Source organism: Etheostoma cragini, chromosome 17 (genome assembly GCF_013103735.1).
Source record: "Etheostoma cragini isolate CJK2018 chromosome 17, CSU_Ecrag_1.0, whole genome shotgun sequence".
Classification (NCBI taxonomy): Eukaryota; Metazoa; Chordata; class Actinopteri; order Perciformes; family Percidae; genus Etheostoma; species Etheostoma cragini.
The window spans coordinates 12,904,708-12,920,795 of record NC_048423.1 but is presented as its reverse complement, the minus strand read 5'-3'; the positions used below and the strand labels follow the sequence as shown (position 1 = coordinate 12,920,795).

Here is a 16,088-nt window from a genome sequence, read left to right as displayed (position 1 = left end):
TTTGGAAAAAGGCTGCAATGAAACAAAGAGTGAAAAATTTAAAGGGGTCTGAATACTTTCCGTACCCACTGTAAGTATGACAGTGAAGTGTAAAAAGATATGGAATAAAATAAAAGGTATTGCATTAGCTCTTGTGTTGTGTATGAATAAAGACCTTGGTCAGTGACCCAAAATCACACACAATGTATGTCCTAACAAAGAGTGGTGATTTACAATTAACTGTGACACCAACATTAACATCTTATGGAAATCTGACTCCACTCACTTTCTTGTTCTTTAACAAAGGATTGCTTTCATCATTAAAGGCTGGAAACAAATCTTCATCCACACACACACCGTCGTCGTAACATCTGGACATAATTTCACCAAGAATAAGACACAAAAATAAATTATTTAAGAAACCATCTTGTAACACTTCGTAACTATACAAACATAGAATTATTCAAGTTACATTCTTACCTGCCTACCCAGAGAACAGAGACGAGCCTCACACCACTTTTCTTGGCATTCCTCCATGTAGCCGGGTGACCATTGTTAAAAACTACATGTGTGACTTGTTTACTAAATGTTTTTGATACCTGTAAAAGAAAATGCATTTAAGTTTAGCAAAGTATACGTATCTATGGTCAGTGCAATATAGTTAAAATTTGTCCATGTGTGCTGCAGTCTCACCTGGGCTCCCATTTCCTGCAGCTGCTGAACGAATGGTTTTGAATAATTTGCTGTTTTGTCCGATGACCACACATCGACATAGGCCACGACATCTGCAGACACATTGAACAGTCATAAACGCACACCATAAACCTTAAACTTCAGCTCAGATTAACTGCAGTAAAACTAGGATGATGTACAGTACCTTTAAGAGCTGAACACTTGTTGCTTGTGGTCATTACTAGTCTCTTTAGATTCACCTACAGAAAGAAAAACAGGAAACTCATCACATTTGTGACGCTGTTATTTAACTTCGGAAGGGTGAATATAAATTGTGACAATTTCCCAGTCACGATATTTTTCCAAAGACGACGCTGAATAATGAAGAAGCAGTTATTTTACAAATTTCCTTTTGCACTTAACTATAGCAGTGTTTCATTCCTTCATTTTGTGTAGCAGTGGGGGGCAGGTCTGTTCAACAATGAACCAAATTCTGTCCGAACAAATTTTGTACAATGCCACTTTAGCTTGAAAAGAACTTGCAAATTTCAATTTAGTATGCAATAAAACTACTTATGTATTGTGGCCTATTATAAATAAAATGACAGAAACGATAAGAGTTAACATTAGATAGCTAAACCATAAGCTAGCTAACATTAACGTTAGTCACGTAACAAGTAAACGTGAATCGATGAATATTAAGGTTAACTACCATATAGATACATGACGTTAGTTAATATGTACGTTAGCATACTACAAAGTTAGTATTAGCAGTACAACACCGTGAATACAGATATCAACCACTGTTTTAATAATTGCCGTGCACTTACTTTATGCGGCTGTGAGATTTAAATTACGCAGTTCCCTAACAGCAGTTGTTTAGTTCGCGCGTGCAGTTTGTGATACAATGCATTCTGGGACAAGGGCCAGCATTGGCTGATGGATACCATACGTCACTTCCGACCTAGACGCGATGGAAAAGGGACCACGATGCGGAAGTAAAGCGTTTCTGTACAAAAGCCCCACCTAAAGTTGGTGTTGCAGTCCGCCAAAAAAACACAAAGAAGAAGCGACGCTCTCCTTTCTTCCCGCTCTCATTCGACCGGCTCATCATCAGCTACTTTACTCCTGTTAGTGAAAGCTACACTAAAGATGTCTGACGAGGGTAAATTATTCGTTGGAGGACTGAGTTTTGATACCAACGAGGAGTCTCTGGCCGCGGCCTTCGGCAAATTTGGAACCATCGAAAAAGTAGATGTGATCAAAGACAGAGAGTCAGGCAATTCTCGCGGTTTTGGCTTTGTGAAATACGAGAATTCAGAAGATGCTAAAGATGCCATGGAAGCTATGAACGGGAAAACTCTGGATGGTCGTGCCATTCGGGTGGATGAAGCAGGAAAGGGCGGTGGACGGTCTGGAGGAGGTTTCGGATCGGCCCCGAGAGGACAACGAGGTGGATACGGCGGGCGTGGGAGAGGAGGTGGAGGATACTATGGAGACAGGAGTTACGGTGACAGGAGTGACCGAGGCTACAGTAATGAGGGGAGATACGGTGGCGGCGGCGGTGGTGGTGGTGGCGGCCAATACAGAAGTGGTGGATCCAGAGACAATAGGGGTCAGGGTGGATATGGATACCGTGATCAACACGACTATGCGGAGTAAAAATCTCCCTGATTCACGATCATTCCTTGACTGGCCGTATTTCACATGCGCTCCTCGAGAAAAATGTCCGTGTTATTGCTGACCTTAGTTTTGTAGTTTTGTTGTATTAACGTTAGCTAAGCTCAAGCATCTTAAAATGTACCTTTTGATTTTTTGATCATTCCTCAATAAACAATGTTACTAATTACAGTTCAAGACTCATATTGCTTGATTGGGCATCTTAATTCATCATAGGCCGTTTTGGTAACTGAATCAGTTTAATCTGATTACTGGAACATCTCGAACAACAGCCCTCCACATGGCTGTAGACTTTTTGTTCTGCACGTGTTGATCCTCCATTCTGATTTTGATTCCTTATCACAATGGAGGATCACCACGCGCATGAGAGTCAACCACGTGGTATACATTCTAATTGGATTTAATATAAAAAAAATCAAATAAATGCTGTATCAAAAAATCCCGTTATATAATCCAGGGCAGTGGAGCATGTTTTAGTGTATGTGAAGGAAGCAGTCGAGATGCTCCTACTCTTAGTTTATGCCTTTGGGTTTTACGTTGCATATTACACACTTATAGTATAAAAATTACTTTTGGTATTAAAGTAATTGTTACTTTGTAATCTCAGACAAAGGGTAAATCTTATTTTTTCCTCTGGGTGACCCACCTCTAAACTGGGTGAGGAATTTCTCATAAACAGACTTTTTGGGGAATTTATGCTTATACTTAAAAATTATAAACTTAGGCTAGCTGAGCCTCCTGTGTGTGCATAAAGAGGGAATTCCTTTCAGACTGGTGCACATCCAATGGTCTGCTGTTCATGAAGTTGCAAATCGCATCATGCCTCAGTGTGGGCAAGGTATCTTCTGTGGTCTGCATTACATGTGCTGTAAATGGGTTTGTCTCATTTAAGTGATTAAAAAAAGTGTAACTTTGCTTCCCCCAAAGTATTATTTTGTGCTTCATTATGATCAACTTTTTCTTTGTCGGTTTGCCTTCAGGGAGCCTATTGAACATTGTTAAAAAAGGGAATACAATTTAGTCACCTGAGAAATGCACTTTAAACCTCAACAGTGAAAGAAAACCTTTTGAAGAACTATTATTGCTATTCTTTCTCTCTCCTGACAACTTCATTACTATGTAAATATTTAATTAACAGTTAAAAGTGGTGGAAAGAATTCCCTGTAATAGGCCTAAAGTATAGTTTTATATAATGTGTGGACCTGAGTTTGGATTCTCAAGTTTTCTGCAGTTAGCTTGGAGTAACTTCTCTAGATCCATCCAAGGCTAACAGGACAGAAGATGGTGTGTGTAGCCTATTGTGTGGTGGGAGTCTCTCAACTGCTTCCCTCACCAAGCAAGAAAATGTCACAATTTCAGGTGACATTTTCAAATTATTTGGTGTCCAGATAAAATTCATGTTTTTAACAAATACAAGTTATTTTTTCTTACTTCTAAAGACATCTCATTGTCTTTGAAAACAGGCTGCCTCTGATTAGTCAAACAATTGACAGGTTGGATAGCTTAAACGCCTTAATTCTAATTTGGCTTATTTATAAATATATATTTTGAAACCAAGAAAATAAGGCATTTGAAGTAGTGGATACATTTTTTTATAATACGGTAGTCCCACTACATTGATTATTGAACCAGGAACATATAAATGACTACATGGGCTTACTGTCTCTTACATAAGTGGACAGTCATAAGTAAGCATTTGGATTAGGTATATAGACAATGCTATGTAATCTGAAAGTAGGTCTGAAGTGGCATGGGAGATTTAAGCATCCATCCCTGTGCCAAAATGGTACAATAAATAATCCGCAAAGTGTACACACATTTAATGTTATTTCAATATTTATTTAACTCATCTAAAGCTAATTTATAATTTAATGATGTTATAAACTCTTACATTTAACCTCAAAGTCACATATATCACAGAAATGATGTTTTTCTTCACTGTAAAAGCTCACATTGATTTCACAGTATATAAATGCCAAAAATACAAAATAAGTAATAGAATGTAAGAAATAAAACAACACTACAAAATCCAACATATAGGAAAGTCTCTTAACAGTTTGTTGGTTGACCACAAGCCTCGAGACCAGCTTCAAACAACACCTTTATTCCAAAGAATATTCCCTCATTTGTTGTTTTGATGATCCTAAAGTCACTTTAATTGACGTCCAATAGGTCACACATTTGATCAGTTCCGGTTAGTATAAAATGATCAAATAAAAAAGCAGCATACTGCAATAAATAATATTGTAATAGTTAGTAGGAACCGTTGAATAGGGACACCGCAACAGATTAGTTTGAAATGAGATATTCCTTTAAAACTGTTTTTTTGTAAACCAACACACTCCTTACAGCTGCTAAATAAGATAAACCAACATTGTACTGCACACTTTAACTTCAAACCATTGCCAAAATGTTGCACTTTAAACCACTGTCAAAATTAAAAGGTAAAACAAACAGCAGAAGTTAGTCCTACTGTACAGTGTATGGGACCATGCCCTAATACAGCAGCATCCTTCAGGGTTGTCATATCAAAGTCAGACAGAGTTGCTCCTGCAGTTGGGAGGCACAGAGGTGCGGGACACTTCCATGTGCACAGTGGACATGGGGAAATGCTCACACTCTTCCTCTAGCAGGTTGCAGCGGCAGTGCAGGAGCAAGTCTCTCACCTCCTGCCGAAAGTTGGAGTTGAGGAAGCCGTAGATGATGGGGTTGATACAGGTGGAGGACATGGCCAGCAGGTGGCAGAGGGAGAACAGCAGGTTGTGGTGGCAGATGGGCAGAGCCTCCTGGTTCCAGTCTGACACTGCGTTGAAGATGGTGAGCGGCAGCCAGCAAAGAGCAAAGGCTGTTATGAGGGCAACCAGCATGATGTTGATTCGGCGACTGTGGGTCATGCGCTGGTTCTCTGGGGTTCTGGCGCGGTCCAGCATGTCTTTGCGGTGGCGAAGGCGCACAAAAACTCTAACATAACAGAGCAGGACCAGCAATAGTGGACCACAGTACTGGAACAGCAGGAGCCATGTGGTATAAGCGAGCCTGTGTTGCTGGGATGGCCAGTGCTCCAGACAGACCTCTATATGTGGAGAAGTGGGGATATAAGAAAAGAGGTCGCCATATGAATTTGGAAACGCAGATACGTTTTTGTATGTGTAGGAAACAGGTTGAGGTGGAGATGCATTGGGATTAGCCTGAGCAGAGGCTTGGTGATGGAGTGGAGACTGGTGCGGGTCCATGGTGGTATATGGCTCACTTGTGAGTAGCTGAAAGGCCAAAAAAGGTGAGGATGTGAAGCAGGCCAAAATCCAAATAAGAACGACCGCCACGTAGGCCTGAGGAATGCTCGGTTTCCACCCAGAAGGGTTAATAATGAGCTGATGTCTTTCCAGAGCGATGAACACCAGAGACAGTACAGACACGGTCACAGACGCACACTGGATGAATGGCACCAGTTGGCATAACAACGCTCCAAACACCCAATGGTCCATTAGTGTGTATATGACAGTGAAGGGGAGGCAGAAGACGCACACTAGGATGTCAGAGAATGACAGGTTGCAGATGAAAATGCCAGTGACGTTGACTTTTTCTCTGCGACGGGCAATGATGCAGATGAGGCCGATGTTCCCCACCAGCCCCAGCACCATTGTCATGCTGTACCACACAACTAGACATGCTATGAGGACAGGAGACATAAGGCACTGCTCATCGTGCCCGAGAACAGCAAGGTCGGAGAGGAGTTGGGTCTTATTCCCCAACCACTCCTGCACCGACTCATGAGTGGTTCTTCCCTCCTCCCATGGTAAGGAATGTGGAGAGGGGGAATTGTTGAAGGGCAGAGGCAGAGCTGACGTTGACGGAGAAGACTGGCTCTTGTTTCTATTCAAGGACATCTCACCAGGACCTCTATGTCATCAGCCCCAAGGATCAAACATACATCTGAGACAGAGATAAAGCAAAGAGGGAGACAGAAAAAAAACAGTAATCACTTGCAAAGTAGTTACTCTATAGTCAAAGGTTCTGTGGAAATGATAATGTTCTGAGAGAAGCAGAGAGTGAAGGAAAGGCAATAAGTGTATCCTGTGGCTGATGAGAAATAAAGCTTAGGAAAGATGCTGCGTGTGAGGACTTCTTTCTATTTCAGTCACTGTGAAATTATGTTTAGTGAAGCACTGTCATTAAAACATGCCCTAATGTTCTTTCTTTAGCCACGCTAGTGGCATGTCTGTTGAGATGACAATGTCAGTTTGTCTCAACAGCTGTTTAACAGATAGCTATGAAATTGTATTTGATTAGTCATTCATGGTTCCCAGAGGATGAATTGTTATGACTTTGGTGAGCCTTTGACTTCTCTGGCTTTAGTGCTATCACAAGGTCAAGATTTTAAATAAATGTCCAATTCTTTGTGACCAAATAAGTAAAAACTAATGACTTTCCCATCAGCCCTCAGCTGAAACCTGCTAAACACAGTACAACCTCAAGGAAGATGTAAAGTTTACTTGTAGTTACTCTAATTTTGTGCTGATTGTCCATAAAATACACTTACAGAACATTACAGGTATATTATAAGACAGTTTAAACTGTTCACACAGTTTATATTATGCAATATGAGATTATGTAGTACAAAAAAATGTTTGCTACAGTTTTAGTATTGTGTACTTTGCAATACTGCAGTTGCACAGATTAGTTTCAGTTCTTGGACTTAACAATCACTCTTTTTCTATTATTCTTTTCCATCTTAAGACTTAGGTTCCCCCTCCCACAAAGGAGCCCTCCACTCAGGTGTAAAGACTGAACATAATAGCTTAATGATAATCAAATGTATATGCATACATTTGCACAGAGGCTTTGTCAAGCAACAATGATTTTTTAGTATGCCAAAATAAAAGAGAAATGACATTGTCAGTATCCTAAAATTGGTTTTTAGCTCTCCCCTAAAACCTGTGACATATGCTGTGAAAACCAGCATTGCGAAGAAATAGCCTGTCATTTTCCATTAATGGCACACACACTTTGCTATCACTTCACACTGCATCATTACTAACCTACTCTGTCAGTGTGTTGAGTGAGCTGCAGGCAGGGTGATACAGCATTGATCATCCTTTGTTGAACGTGATGAAAGGCAAGTGCAATGTCACCAGTAACCAGATGTAACCAACAGCTGTAACAAACAGCTGTTAACATGCAGCTGTATCACAATGGATCCAGCAACAATATGACGCTGTAGGATGCCCATCCAGCAAGTAGGTGTGTCATTATGATCAACCCCTTTCCAGAGAAAAATCTCTGCAGGATAAGGAACACTGTGACCTGACACCGCTCTGTCCATCATTATCTTCTTTTCTGCCTCAGCAAAGTGCCCTCCATCTCTGAGAATAGTGCTCTCTGACAGGAAATTGAGACATTGGCTTACTGTCATTTCCCTTGAACCAAACTCACCAGGATTCTCTCGTTTGTATTTTCCCAAGAGCAGCCGTGCTGTGCTAAAATGGATTTTCAATTTTTTAACCAACATCAACGTTTTTCTATAATTACTTTCTAAATTTCTAGTAGCTTGCAACAAAACATTTTGTCACACTGCATGACAATTTCAAGTTTCCCTATCTGCCAAAGATTCTCTGTAGCACTATCATGCCATGTTAAGATGGTACTCTTTATGACTGCATCATCGCATTGATGTATGTTTCCTTGTAATTCATCATAAATTAGATTGTTCAGGTTTGGAAACTTCATGAGTTTGGATTGAATTTAAAAGGTCTGAAGGTACGAGCAATCCTAGAGGGCTTAATTAGACAGTTATTGTATTATTAAGCAAATTTGAAAATGGAAATTACAACCAGACCGTTTCCTTGCATGTGCTTGACAGAGATTCAAAGAGAAAGCCCAACCTCTGAGTTCCCCTCTGTGCAGTCAGTCACTGATTGAAATCTATTTATATTTATTATCTATTTTCTATTGATACATGTAAAATGTGTATCTTAAAAGATGCTTACTGTATTAATAGTGTGCTTTAAAAAAAGAATCCGCCACTCTTCCATATTACAACTGCACACCAGACTAACACTGAATATTATCACTTACTGGAATCCGCGTATGAATTCAGTTCGTACACATACCCAACACACTCCGTCGGTTTGTCAATTCAGAATACATTTTCTTTCCTCCTGCATGTACAGGAGCAGGATAACAGGTGAGCACTGTAGTGTGCTCAACCTGAGATGATAACCCAGGGCTCATTATTTTCAGCTAGGAATGTCAAGACACCAATACCATGAATAATTTCATGAGATGGGATTTTTACACAGCAATTGCAACATTAATGCATGTACATATTTTTCCCCCGATTTCTTGTTTCTTCCAGATGTCTTGCTAAAATTGGATGCATATTCTCAGAAATATCTTTTGTGTACTGCTATTCTGTCAATTTATCATTCAAACATGTTCGCAATAGTTAAGACATACAGCATACTTGCATATATGTGGACACTATACAAGCTGACAGTGGTTAAAGAACACAGCTATAATTTTATAACTGATTGACAAAAACAAAAGACACTGACCTTTGCTGACTAAGATCATTATTGTGCGTTACGAATCATTAATGTGTTAAGAAAAAAAAAATAGAGCACTCACGTGGTGGGTTGGCTGGAGTGTGGTGTCTCAGTGATGCCAAGATGACAGAAAAAAACAATGCTCTGAACAGGTATGAAACCACAAATTTGAGAGTTGAAGAAGGAGCTGAACATCACGACCACCACATCGTTTTCTGTCAGAAACAACAGGGAGGGAAGCACCCCTGTTACTTGGCAGTTAGAGCCTCCTGGGTGACAAAGACCCTCTGAGGACTAAGCTTTGCTGTCACACAGTGGTGAATTTGTTCAATTACAATGCTAAAAATGACACCTGCTGTAAGTGCTGTTTGGACTTTACTTTTACTTTAGTGCAGTTTGGACTTCAGTTGTCCCTAATGTGTACAGGTCAGTTTGTAGTGTGGTCAGATGGGGTTACACTCCTATGTCTTGTCTGACCTCATCACCACCTTGTCAGAGCAGGAATCCTTATCACTGTCTATTCATGCATACTGTGTTTTTACTGATCTACATCACTTACTAGACCACAACTTGCAATAACTGTATATTGACTCTTCACAACAACATCTCAGCATGTATCTAGACAGCCTATTCATATACATATGTTTCGTTATAACTGATCTACTGATAACTAACTAAACCACACTTTGCACTTATTGTATTTTGACTCTTTGTTACATCTCAGCAGTGTTATAGACTGCTATTCATGTATATTGTGTTATTACCACATCACTTTTGCATATCCATTGATTTAATGACACTTCACTTTTTGCCGGCTTTTTAATGCCTACTTAATCTGTAGGCCTACTTTATGTAACCTATTATATGTTGTATTCTTGTACCGTATTGAATGTGAAACCGTATGTAGTCTTGCACGCTTATGCCTTTCTTGGCCAGGTTGCCGTTACAAATTAGAACCTGTTCTCAACATCCTACCGGGTTAAATAGAGGTTAAAAATTAAAACTAAAATTAAAAAAAAATCAACAACCAACTCACAGTTCTATAGACAGTATAAGAAAGTCCTCAGAAACGTCTACTGGGTTTGCATCAGACACTCTTAGCGATAAAAAGATTATCGAGATGAAAAGAAAAATAGAAAAAATTATAGAAAAACAGTCTTCAGAAAAGGGGCCTTGGGGAGTGTGTTGAAATTCTCAATTGGCTAAAAGGATGGGAGTCTTTGTTTTGTCATTTATTCTTTTTTTCCATTTCAAATTTATTTTAATTCAGAATTCCCTTGCACTTTGCCATGTATACAACAAGACTGTCTTTGTATGAGAGTTTTTTAATATTATTTCTCTTCAAGGGATTTGTTGACAATGAGGAAAATTTAGGATACCACCGGCTGAAGGCCCCATCCTTTAACAAAGGTCACACATCCTCTAAAGACATATTGTAGTTGAAGAAAAACAAAAAACGTATTAACACTTACATTCAGTTAAAAAAAAGTTAAGCAAACACGTACAGACTATAGACACTAGAGTCATCCCAAATCCACTCCAGATCAATCCTCTGTCTCTTTTCCCTAGGAATCACCATAGATCATGTACATTGACGGTCTATGGGAGTCACGTTGATGCAGATAAGACATCAGTTATCCGTATAGATGTATTCATAGAACGGGCTGTAGTCTAGCATTGCCAGATCTATAACCCTAGTCCACAGTTGAAAATAACACACTTATTATCAACCAGTGTGTTTTAATAGTTGCCTTGCTCATACTTTATGGGACAGTGAGGTTTGGGCAATTTCTTTAATTCGCGCGTGCTGTTTGTGAGGCATTGCATTCTGGGACAAGGACCAGGGTGAACGTCACTTCCGACCTAGACGCGACGGCAAAGGAAACACAATGCGGAAGTGAAGCGTTCCCGTATCAAAGCTCCACCTAAAGTTGGTTTTGCAATCCGCCAAAAAAAAAAAAAAACAACAACACAAAGACGAAGCGAAGCTCTCCTCCCCCTCTCTCAGTCAACCGGCTCCTCAACAGCTACTTCACTCCTGTCAGTGAAAGCTCCACTAAAGATGTCTGACGAGGGTAAATTATTCGTCGGAGGACTGAGTTTTGATACCAACGAGGAGTCTCTGGCCGCGGCCTTCGGCAAATATGGAACCATCGAAAAAGTAGACGTGATCATGGACAGAGACTCGGGGAAATCCCGCGGTTTCGGTTTTGTGAAATACGCCAATCCAGAAGATGCTAAAGATGCACTGGAAGGAATGAACGGGAAGACTCTGGATGGTCGGCCCATTCGGGTGGATGAAGCAGGAAAGGGCGGTGGACGATCCAGAGGAGGCGGAGGATCGGGCCCAAGAGGACGGGGTGGATTCGGCGGGCGTGGGAGAGGAGGCGGAGGATACTATGGAGACAGGAGTTACGGTGACAGGAGTTACGGCGATAGGAGTGACAGAAGCTACGGCGACAGAAGCTTCAGTAATGAGGGGAGGTTCGGCGGCGGCGGCGGCAGCCAGTACAGGAGTGGGGGTGGCGGATACAGAGACAATAGGAGTCAGCCTACTTATGGTGACCGCTCTTCATATCGCGAACAACACGACTATGATGCTGAGTAAACATCCCCTCGATTCAAGATCCTTCCTTGACTGGCCGTGTTTCACAGATGCGCTCCTCAAGACCAAATGCCCACGTGTTATTGCTGACCTTAGTTTTGTAGTTATGTTGTATTAGCTAAGCTCAAGCATCTTAAAAATGTACCCATGATTTTTGGTCATTTCTTAATAAACCATGTTACAAATTACAATCCAAGACTCTTTACCTTACCTTGCATGATTGGCCAGTTTAATTCCTCAAAGGTCGTTTGTTAACCAAACGGCATCTGTAATCTGATGATTAGTAGATTATTGTAACGTTGTAACTTGATTTTGAATCTGTTTTATTGATCCCCTATGGGGAAATTACCATTTACACTCTGTGTCCACATTTTGTTAGTTTACACAGAGTCCTGAACTATACATACACACATGCTCAAGATCTATACATGCACTAATGGAGAGATGTCAGAATGAGTGGGCTGCCAGCCGAACCAGCGCTCTGAGAGGGGGGGTTACGGTGCCTTGCTCAACAGCCCCTGACAGTGCCCAGGAGGTGAAGTGGTATCTCTCCAGCCACCAATCCACACTCCGTACTTTGTGGACCCTCCGGTTCCTAACCCAACTCCCTACGGACTGGACTACTGCCCCCCCCCAAATGTCTCAACATCAGATCGAAGGGGCCACTCGTTTTTTTTCCTTTTTCTTTAGTTTTTTTCCCCTCAGTCTCTTGCCAGGTTTGAAACTGGTGAGGAAATAAATCAAAGTACTCCATGAAGATTTAGGGGATTTTATGCTAAATTCCCATTAGCCTACTGTTACAAACGTAGCAAGGCTGCTTATTGCAATGGGCTAAAAGTATCTTCTGTGCTCTGATCATCATCTGCATGTTAAATGTGCTGTCAAATGTATGTTGTTAAAGTAATCAACAAATGTAACTGTGTTGCATCAAAATAATGTCTCAACCGGGAACAGTTGTACTTTTTGCATGATTCGTACAGGTGCTGGCCATACATACACGCACGTAAACAAACATCTCTATGAGGATTGTAACCATGATTACGAAAGGGGAATGCTAAAGTGCAATTGTGCTGGAATAAGTTGGTTAGATATTAGTAAAACCGGGTGATTAGTCTTTATACCTGAGCTAGGATTAATGTGAAAGTGAAAATGAACATCACCTTTAAATGGCATAGCTAATAATGTTAACGGTATGTAAATTCCTTCCATGTATAATAACTTATTATAGATCCTTCCGGCAACTGAAGATGAAACAAACGATTATCAAAAATGATCTATACATTTCGCGAGAATTTGTCGATGAGATAGAAACAAGTCTTAAACAAAGTTAATTTTCCTTAATAAATGTCATTGTTTGTGTCATATTTACACATGGATCCAGTTTACTTCAGTGACTGGGGCGAGTGGCGCAGTTGCAAAACCCATTACCAGACACAGGAAATGACCTTAACTGTCTATGGAAATTATCCGTTGCGCTGTTTCGCGCAATTGTCATTGTTTTAAAGCTTATACATCTCGATCATGGGTGTATTATATTGTCCTCGATACATCCATGTTATAAACCGTCTCTGGTTAAACCAATAGGCCTACATAGCCAGATAGCGACTTACTGGGGTGACTACTTTACAGACTCCGCATTCCTTTTCACCCTGTCTGCACTGTCACTTAACCATACCGTGGGTGGTTAGGCTCCAGTTGAGTGTTAATCGTATCCAGCAGAATAACATTTTATGTTTTAGGATAGTCTAATACTCATATTCTGGTGAATGCCATCCGAAATTCCTAGGCAATATAACTCAATTTATAAAATTATATTTCAAAATATGAATGAAAACTAGGTTACTTACATTCAATAATATTATTTTTACTGACTCATAATGATCAAATTAGATTAATCAACATCAATAAACAGTAGGCAGTAATACAGTACAGCCATTTGTCACCCTTCTTTTGAATGATTTTGGTTATTTATAGTAGGCCTACAATAACATCTGATTTAATGTGATGAAGGGAAATAGTCACATATAATAATGTCATTTACCACAGCTGTAAGGTGCTGGAAAAGCCTAATTGATTTGAACAATATTTTGTATGCAATTTGTTGAAAAAGGCTCAAAAAGCTGACTGACTGCCTATTTCAATGTTGTCTTATTTTACACATTTTCAGTAAAGATGACATTTCAGTTATATGTCTGTTGATTGTTTTAAATGGGCTCATTCAAGTTGACTTTTACTTCTTAGCACTGAGCTCTGCTGTCACACAGTGGTGAGTTTATTTAGTTACATGCTGAAAAATACCAACTGTAAGAAAACAGGCAAGAAGAAACAGCTGGAGTGGGATTTTAGGTTTAATCTTGTCAGTGACATTTAAAATAAGCCAGACAAATATGTATTAGTCTGTGTTTATGGGTAATTTATTGTTTGTACACAAACTGGTGGATCAAATAAAAACAAGATTAAAGACCCCATAACCTTGGACTTCAATAGTCCCTAATGTGTACAAGTCACGTTGTGGTGTGTTCAGACAGGGTTACACGCCTTTGTCTTGTCTGACTTCATCACCACCTTGGCAGAGCAGGAATCCTTATCAACAACCAACTCACAGTCTTCAGAAATGTCTACTGTGTTCGCATTAGGCATTCTAAAGGATAAAAAGAAAGAAGAAGAAGTCTTCAGAAAATGGCTTTGAACAAATTATGGACTGTACACAAATGATTAGAGATGAGGGGGGTGGGTGCAAGAGATGGATCATAAATGATGCACTTTGCCAAGCACAATATTCTTGTCTCTGTACCGGAGCTTTATTTTTCCCATCACAATCAACTAGTAGCTATAGGACCAATATATCAGTTTGGTAAAACATAGAATACACACAAATTTGTTGTCATTCATGCCAAGTGTTATTTAATCATAGTAGATACGTTGGACATGTTGGACAGGTTTAGCCTGTCCCTACCCCAATACTTCTCATACAAGTACTTTGAGAGCTGCTGGCAAATAGAAGGTGTAATGCAATAAATCAAAGCACGACAATCATACTTGCTAATGCAGCTCAAGCCCTCGCTCGTACAAGAGCACGCCATGCAGTCTCTTTCCCATTCAGAGCCAAAATTGTGCTGCTTTCCATCCTTGTCCACACACCCTACATGTAAAGAAATAAAACCACAGTTCAACAGAGCTGTTGAACCACTTATCAAGCTCTGATACATTTGTGGCAGTGAATGTATCGATGTGTGCATAGGTGTGGTTTTGAGTCAGCAGGTAAACCAGGTAAACACACACACAGCTAAATGGTGCATTCTAATAAACATAATTATAACTTATAATTCATGATTAACACATAGATGAAGAAGGACTAAATGCTAGGTTGTCCACCTTCCTTCCAACATAGCAAAGATAAGTTGCTGCCAAATTGATGTTATATTCTCACCTTTTGGAGGGTTTTTCAGATCTTTCACCTCTAACTTTTGGAAGAAGCTGTCAGAGTGACACAGGACAACCAATCCCAGCAGACAAAGAAATACACGGAAAGAAGCCTAAAAGTGTAAAGAAAAGACATCTGTAAACATGGTGCAGGTTTTATAGTCTCTGCAGTGTATTTACACACTAATAGATCATCCTTTTAAGATCTCCTTAACATGGAAAGGAAATGTCTGGCTTTTATTCATGCCTGTTTTGTGCCATACTGGTCGGACAAACCAATTACTTTATGTGAGAGAGACTGAAAATGCTAAAAGGAAAACTTGTTTTGCTGTTAGTATCAGTAGGTCTTTGCTAGCATTGTAGCTATTTTCATGTTTAAAGGATTTGTCATCATTCCAAATCCTTTTGCTCTATACAAAAGGCCATTTAAATACTTTCTAATGCAAAAGACATTTGTGTGCAACATACTGCATGTAAAAATAAGATTGATGTCATTTCAGTCTGCAGGAGTTAGATCTGTTAGGATTCGATTCAGTTTACATTAAGCAAGACTAACTCGTTTAAGACTAACTAGTTTTTTAACCACTTAAAAGTGTTTGCACCTTCTCTTCAGTATTTACATTTGTGTAATAATCTTAATCATTACGTGGAGGAATCACCAGTGACATTACTGACTAGACCACTTTTGTTGTTGATTTTACTTACTGAATTATCTTTTACCACCACCACTAAAAGTTCTACTACTACAAACAACAAAACTATAATAATTTAATAAATGGTGCGGAGGGACTAAACTTGAATCCTGCAGGAATTGGAAGGTAACTGTAAAGCTAAACTATGCACCCCAATATTACTTAACGTCTAGCTGTAAAATGTAAAATACAATCAAAAAATGTGTCTTTAATGTCCAATATATCTATCTATATCTTATGTGGCATATTTAGTAATATCAAAAAGTAAAACTATAATTTCGTACCTGACTTTACAAATAAAAGACAGTGTCATTTTTATTCCTAAACTCTACATGTTCATGGCTTCTCTAATTGCTCAAATACGTACCATCCTCAGGTGTGAAGTGAGCCGGTCAACAGGAAGCCGTTCTGTGTGAGGACTCTCTTTCGGAGGCTTTATATTAAGGTGTGCACCCCTGCATATCTTTAGTGATAATATTTGAATAGTGATGT

General features: G+C 39.7%; 5 protein-coding genes across 10 annotated transcripts in view; 2 read left to right on the top strand and 3 right to left on the bottom strand.

Moving 5' to 3' along the window:
* Window positions 1-1,574, bottom strand: part of mcph1 (microcephalin 1) — a 27,906-nt gene extending 26,332 nt beyond the window's left edge. For 3 of the 6 annotated variants that reach the window (XM_034897949.1, XM_034897950.1, XM_034897951.1), the window contains exons 1-5: window positions 1,482-1,574; window positions 857-911; window positions 673-764; window positions 460-578; window positions 266-350 (exon numbers count right to left, since the gene is read on the bottom strand). In XM_034897949.1, the coding sequence (XP_034753840.1) occupies window positions 266-350; window positions 460-578; window positions 673-764; window positions 857-890 (330 nt within the window). In that variant the 5' untranslated portion in view covers window positions 891-911; window positions 1,482-1,574. The remainder of the gene's footprint in view (window positions 1-265; window positions 351-459; window positions 579-672; window positions 765-856; window positions 912-1,481) is intronic. The other 3 variants (XM_034897955.1, XM_034897954.1, XM_034897952.1) reach the window with 3 other exon arrangements.
* Window positions 1,575-1,623: 49 nt separating this feature from the next.
* On the top strand, window positions 1,624-2,502 carry LOC117960258 (cold-inducible RNA-binding protein B-like). The gene has a single exon (XM_034898033.1). It carries the CDS (start codon window positions 1,804-1,806, stop codon window positions 2,311-2,313), a length of 510 nt encoding a protein of 169 aa, XP_034753924.1. The 5' UTR covers window positions 1,624-1,803; the 3' UTR covers window positions 2,314-2,502.
* A 2,158-nt stretch (window positions 2,503-4,660) lies between these two features.
* On the bottom strand, window positions 4,661-9,241 carry npy4r (neuropeptide Y receptor Y4). The gene is made up of 2 exons (XM_034897976.1): window positions 8,959-9,241; window positions 4,661-6,264 (listed from the first exon to the last, which is right to left on the bottom strand). Exon 2 carries the CDS (start codon window positions 6,216-6,218, stop codon window positions 4,866-4,868), a length of 1,353 nt encoding a protein of 450 aa, XP_034753867.1. The 5' UTR covers window positions 6,219-6,264; window positions 8,959-9,241; the 3' UTR covers window positions 4,661-4,865.
* A 1,505-nt stretch (window positions 9,242-10,746) lies between these two features.
* On the top strand, window positions 10,747-11,672 carry LOC117960257 (cold-inducible RNA-binding protein B-like). The gene has a single exon (XM_034898032.1). It carries the CDS (start codon window positions 10,939-10,941, stop codon window positions 11,482-11,484), a length of 546 nt encoding a protein of 181 aa, XP_034753923.1. The 5' UTR covers window positions 10,747-10,938; the 3' UTR covers window positions 11,485-11,672.
* Window positions 11,673-13,872: 2,200 nt separating this feature from the next.
* Window positions 13,873-15,149, bottom strand: LOC117960537 (beta-microseminoprotein). Its single transcript, XM_034898481.1, has 4 exons — window positions 15,120-15,149; window positions 14,912-15,017; window positions 14,521-14,623; window positions 13,873-14,122 (listed from the first exon to the last, which is right to left on the bottom strand). The coding sequence occupies exons 1-4, from the start codon at window positions 15,147-15,149 to the stop codon at window positions 14,002-14,004; spliced, it is 360 nt and encodes a 119-aa protein (XP_034754372.1). The 3' UTR covers window positions 13,873-14,001.
* Window positions 15,150-16,088: the final 939 nt, after the last annotated feature.